The sequence below is a fragment of the Salvelinus namaycush genome, chromosome 4, assembly GCF_016432855.1.
Source record: "Salvelinus namaycush isolate Seneca chromosome 4, SaNama_1.0, whole genome shotgun sequence".
Classification (NCBI taxonomy): domain Eukaryota; kingdom Metazoa; phylum Chordata; class Actinopteri; order Salmoniformes; family Salmonidae; genus Salvelinus; species Salvelinus namaycush.
This window is the reverse complement of record NC_052310.1, coordinates 41,044,839-41,050,838: the sequence shown is the minus strand read 5'-3', so window position 1 is coordinate 41,050,838 and position 6,000 is coordinate 41,044,839. Positions and strand designations below refer to the sequence as shown.

General features: G+C 51.3%; 1 protein-coding gene across 1 annotated transcript in view; it reads right to left on the bottom strand.

Moving 5' to 3' along the window:
• Positions 1–955: 955 nt before the first annotated feature.
• LOC120046535 (F-box/WD repeat-containing protein 4-like) overlaps positions 956–6,000 on the bottom strand; it is a 37,863-nt gene continuing 32,818 nt past the window's right edge. Inside the window, exons 7-8 of the mRNA XM_038991854.1 lie at positions 1,151–1,290; positions 956–1,083 (exon numbers count right to left, since the gene is read on the bottom strand). Coding sequence (XP_038847782.1) covers positions 1,173–1,290 — 118 coding nt within the window. The 3' untranslated portion in view covers positions 956–1,083; positions 1,151–1,172. The remainder of the gene's footprint in view (positions 1,084–1,150; positions 1,291–6,000) is intronic.

Here is a 6,000-nt window from a genome sequence, read left to right as displayed (position 1 = left end):
TTTGGACACACCTACTCATTCCAGGGTTTTTCCCTTATTTTTACATTGTAGAATAATAGTGAAGACATCAAAACTATGAAACAACACATATGGAATCATGTAGTAACCAAAAAAGTGTTAAACAAATGAAAATATATTTCATATTTGAAATTCTTCAAAGTAGCCACCCTTTGCCTTGATGACAGCTTTGCACACTCTTGGCATTCTCTCAAACAGCTTCATGAGGTAGTCACCTGGAATGCATTTCAATTAACAGGTGTGCCTTGTTAAAAGTTAATTTGTGGAATTTCTTTCCTTCTTAATGTGTTTGACCCAATCAGTTGTGCTGTGACAAGATTGGGCTATCTTCAGTATACCACCCCTATCTGGAAAAAGACCAAGTCCATATTATGGCAAGAACAGCTCAAATAGGAGGTGTGATGGGCTCTCATGAAGACCCAGAGTTACCTCTGCTGCAGAGGATAAGTTCATTAGAGTTACCAGCCTCAGAAATTGCAGCCCAAATAAATGCTTCACAGAGTTCAAATAACAGACACATCTCAACATCAACTGTTCAGAGGAGACTACGTGAATCAGGCCTTCATGGTTAAATTGCTGCCAAGAAACCACTACTAAAGGACACCAATAAGAAGAAGAGACTGGCTTGGGCCAAGAAACACGAGCAAAGGACATTAGACCGGTGGAAATCTGTCCTTTGTTCTGATGAGTCCAAATTTGAGATTTTTGGTTCCAATCACCGTGTCTTTGTGAGACGCAGAGTAGGTGAACGGATGCTCTCCGCATGTGTGGTTCCCACCGTGAAGCATGGAGGAGATGGTGTGGGGGTGTGGGGCTGCTTTGCTGGTGACACTGTCTGTGATTATTTTTAAATTCAAGGCACACTTAACCAGCATGGCTACCACAGCATTCGCAAGCGATACGCCATCCCATCTGGTTAGTGGGACTATCATTTGTTTTTCAACAGGACAATGACCCAACACACCTCTAGGCTGTGTAAGGGCTATTTGACCAAGAAGAAGAGTGATGGAGTGCTGCATCAGGTGACCACACTGGGCTGCTCACAGCAAAGGATAACTGCAACATCTGTGGCAAGGAAAACAAGTCATAAATGGCCGTCACCCACACACAAACTGACTTTACACACACATACCTCTACGCAGCGGGTCTGCCACTTATCCCACATCCCTATGACGCCGTAGTAGGAGGAGCCACTGGCAATCGTGATTCCCGTATGTCTGGATGCAGTAGAGGGCACTGTCGTGAGGCTCCTCCCACTCCATGACACACTTCCTGTTGGACAGGAAGATGTTTGTGAAAAAGTAGACATCTGTTTCATTTGAAATACTATGAATTGCAGGATGTGAAATAGTCCAAAATGACAGCGTTACAGCATTCATTCGTTCAACTTACTTTGATGACCTAGGCGAGGACCACTACTTCACACTGCAGAATGTGACTGGATTTTGGAGAGTGTACTTTGAAGAATTTTAAGAAGGCAAATGTGTGTGTGCATGTTTTGAGTAAGTTAGATTGTGTATGTTGGTGTGTGTTTTGAGTAGGGTGCATGTTGTGAGGTTTGTGTGTGAGTTTTCTGAGGATGCTGAAACTTCATCTGTTGTTTACGGAAAGGCGCTGGGGTGTTGGGAGCGCTGGCTGGGTTTGCGGTGGGGAAGGAGGTGGTGGTAGGGGAAATATTTTAGGAGTTCTGCCAATGGAGATCGATCATCCATTAGAGCCTCATCAATAAGTGATGCACAGGGACCGGGAGCAGACAGCAGGGCAACAGAGGCGTCTGGAGTCACTCTCACACGCAAACACACACAGGCGTGCACACACACAGGGCACACACCGTTTCTTCGTCCTAATTTTAGCAATCCAATGAGCGCGAGGTCAATTCACTGTCATTGGGTCCTAAAGTGTTGAGAGACACCAGATATATCCACATATAGCCCTGATTCGACCAGACTCAAAGGAGTGTCCCTATCACCAGACTACTTTACCTGTCTTGGCATCTGAGGTTAAAGTCAAGCAGTAACTTACTATTGTGTGTCTTTGATAGAGTTTGAGCTGTGTCGGTTTCTCGGAGTGTGTTTTTCCGGGACAATGTGAGTCAAGAGTGCATGAGGTAGACAAGGCCAATTGGGCTGACTCCTCTTTCTCTCTCGTTTTCCCCCTCTCTGCCGAACCTATAGCCGACGTGGTGAGAGTGCAGCAGAGTTTGTAGAGAATGCATACACACTCTGACCATCTCACCCAGAGAATGTCCCAGCCACGACACAAAAACAGACATCTCTACATAAAACTAAATAAAACAATACCACATCTGTCACGCCCTGACCTTAGAGATCCTTTTTATGTCTCTATTTTGGTTGGTCAGGGCGTGAGTTTGGGTGGGCATTCTATGTCTGGTGTTCTATGTTGTCCTTGTTTTGTATTTCTATGTGTTTGGCCTAGTCTGGTTCCCAATCAGAGGCAGCTGTCTATCATTGTCTCTGATTGAGAACCATACTTAGGTAGCCTGTTCCCACCTGTGTTTGTGGGTATTTATTTTCTGTTTAGTGTTTGTTGCACCTTTCAGAACTGTTCGTTGGTCGTTTTGTTGTTTTTGTTCGAGTGTACATATTTATTAAACGTATTATGAATACTTACCACGCTGCACCATGGTCCTCTTCTCCTTCTCCCGACGACGTTCGTTACAGAACTACCCACCACCAAAGGACCAAGCAGCGTGGAAGGATGGACTCCTGGACATGGGAGGAAATATTGGACGGCAAGGGACCATGGGCACAGCCGGGAGAGTATCGCCGTCCGAAAGAGGAGCTGGAGGCAGCTAGAGCGGAGCGGCGACACTACGAGGAATTGGCTCGAGGTAACGAGTTGGCTCGAGAGGCAGCCCCAGAATTATTTTTTTGGGGGGGGTCACGGGGAGATTGGCGGACTCAGGTAGGAGACCTGAGCCAACTCCCTGTGCTTACCGTGGCGAGAGAGTGACCAGGTAGGCACCGTGTTATGCGGTGAAGCGCACGGTGTCCCTGGTGCGCATGCATAGCCCGGTGCGCTACATCGCAGCTCCTCGCATCTGCCGGGCTAGAGTGGGCATCGAGCCAGGAGGGATGATGCCGGCTCAGCGCATCTGGTCTCCAGTGCGTCTCCTCGGCCCGGGTTATCCTGCGCCAGCCCTCCGCACTGTGTCTCCAGTACGTCTGCACAGCCCAGTGCGTCCTGTGCCTGCGCCCCGCACGTGCAGGGCCAAAGTCACCATACAGCCAGGACGGGTTGTGCAGGCTCTTTGCTCGAGACCTCCAGTGCGCCTCCACGGCCCAGTGTATCCGGTGCCTCGGCCAAGGACAAGGCCTCTTGCATGTCTCCCCAGCCTGGTTAGTCCTGTGCCTGTGCTTAGCCCTAACCTTCCTGCATGTCTCCCCAGCCTGGTGAGTCCTGTACCTGCTCCCAGAGCCAGGCCTCCTGTGTGTCTCTCCACTCCAGTGATAATCCATGGCAAGAAGCCTCCAGTGATGATCCATGGCAAGAAACCTCCAGTGATGATCCATGGCACGAAGCCTCCAGTGATGATCCATGGCACGAAGCCTCCAGTAATGATCTATGGCACGAAGCCTCCAGTGATGATCCATGGCACGAAGCCTCCAGTGATGATCCATGGCACGAAGCCTCCAGTGATGATCCATGGCACGAAGCCTCCAGTGATGATCCATGGCACGAAGCCTCCAGTGATGATCCATGGCACGAAGCCTCCTGTGATGATCCATGGCACGAAGCCTCCAGTGATGATCCATGGCACGAAGCCTCCAGTGATGATCCATGGCAAGAAGCCTCCAGTGATGATCCATGGCACGAAGCCTCCTGTGATGATCCATGGCACGAAGCCTCCAGTGATGATCCATGGCACGAAGCCTCCTGTGATGATCCATGGCACGAAGCCTCCAGTGATGATCCATGGCACGAAGCCTCCAGTGATGATCCATGGCACAAAGCCTCCAGTGATGATCCATGGCACGAAGCCTCCAGTGAGGATCCATGACACGAAACCTCCAGTGAGGAGTTATGGCACGAGGCCCCCAACGAAGGACGTCAGTCTGGAGACTCCAGCGACGCCTTCTAGTCCGGAGCCTCCAGCGTCGCCTTCTAGTCCGGAGCCTCCAGCGTCCCCTTCTAGTCCGGAGCCTCCAGCGTCGCCCTCTAGTCCGGAGCCTCCAGCGACGCCCTCTAGTCCAGAGCCTCCAGCGTCGCCCTCTAGTCCGGAGCCTCCAGCGACGCCCTCTAGTCCGGAGCCTCCAGCGACGCCCTCTAGTCCGGAGCCTCCAGCGCCGCCCTCTAGTCCGGAGCCTCCAGCGACGCCCTCTAGTCCGGAGCCTCCAGCGACCTCCTGTCCGGAGCAGCCAGAGTCTCCCTCCTGTCCGGAGCAGCCAGAGTCTCCCTCCTGTCCGGAGCAGCCAGAGTCTCCCTCCTGTCCGGAGCAGCCAGAGTCTCCCTCCTGTCCGGAGCAGCCAGAGTCTCCCTCGTGTCCGGAGCAGCCAGAGTCTCCCTCGTGTCCGGAGCAGCCAGAGTCTCCCTCCTGTCCGGAGCAGCCAGAGTCTCCCTCCTGTCCGAAGCAGCCAGAGTCTCCCTCCTGTCCGGCGCAGCCAGAGTCTCCCTCCTGTCCGGAGCAGCCAGAGTCTCCCTCCTGTCCGGAGCAGCCAGAGTCTCCCTCCTGTCCAGAGCAGCCAGAGTCGTCCTCCTGTCCGGGGCCCGCTGCGAGAGTCCCCAGTCCGGGGTCGGCGGTAAGGGTCCCTGCTCCAGAGGCACCACCTAAGTGGGCCAAGACTAAGGTGGAGCGGGGTCCACGTCCCGCACCAGAGAAGCCACCGCAGTGAAATGTCCACCCAGACTCCCCTATAGGTTCAGGTTTTGCGGTCGGAGTCCGCACCTTTGGGGGGGGGGGGGGGGGGGGGTACTGTCACGCCCTGACCTTAGAGATCCTTTTTATGTCTCTATTTTGGTTGGGCAGGGCGTGAGTTTGGGTGGGCATTCTATGTCTGGTGTTCTATGTTGTCCTTGTTTTGTATTTCTATGTGTATGGTTCCCAATCAGAGGCAGCTGTCTATCGTTGTCTCTGATTGAGAACCATACTTAGGTAGCCTGTTCCCACCTGTGTTTGTGGGTAGTTATTTTCTGTTTAGTGTTTGTTGCGCCTTTCAGAACTGTTCGTTGGTCGTTTTGTTGTTTTTGTTCGAGTGTTCATATTTATTAAACGTATTATGAATACTTACCACGCTGCACCTTGGTCCTCTTCTCCTTCTCCCGACGACGTTCGTTACAACATCACATGAGAAAACTATTTGCCATTACCCAATTCCCCCCCAAAACATACTATAAATATAAAGAAATAACCCCAAAAATATGATGAAACAACGTGACACACAAACCTCACATATTCAACAAGACCATGAGATGATAGATCAATCTGATAAAATACACAACAACACTACACAACATTAACACATAACAAGAGACAGGAGCTTCACAACACCAAGACAACAGTGTATATCAGACAGAGAATGAACTGTGTGTGTGTTGCTGTCCGCTGGTCGGATACCCTCCAGGCATCTGCAAAACTCAAAGTCCTGCTTTCAGCGAGAACCCAACGTCCAGACACCCCTCACTGTCCCAGGGAGCCTCCTGGGGGTGCTGTGTGTGTGAATTATTGATGTCTAAAGAGGGACCCCCATCCCAGCCCAACCCTCCACTCAACTCCCCAGAGCTAGCTGACAATCAGCTTTTATTTGTGTTACTTGACTGGACCCCTCCCCACAAAAACACCTCACACACATACACACACACCACCCAAATCAAATGGCCCCGTCTCCTTTGATAGCAGGACCTGGTTTGTTGTGGAAATCTGCAAAGCTCCGCATCAAAACGGGCACCGCCCAGAGCGGACTGGATAGGGACATACTGCGCTCTTTCTCTTTGGAAGATGGAGGGGAGGGAGAATGACTAGAC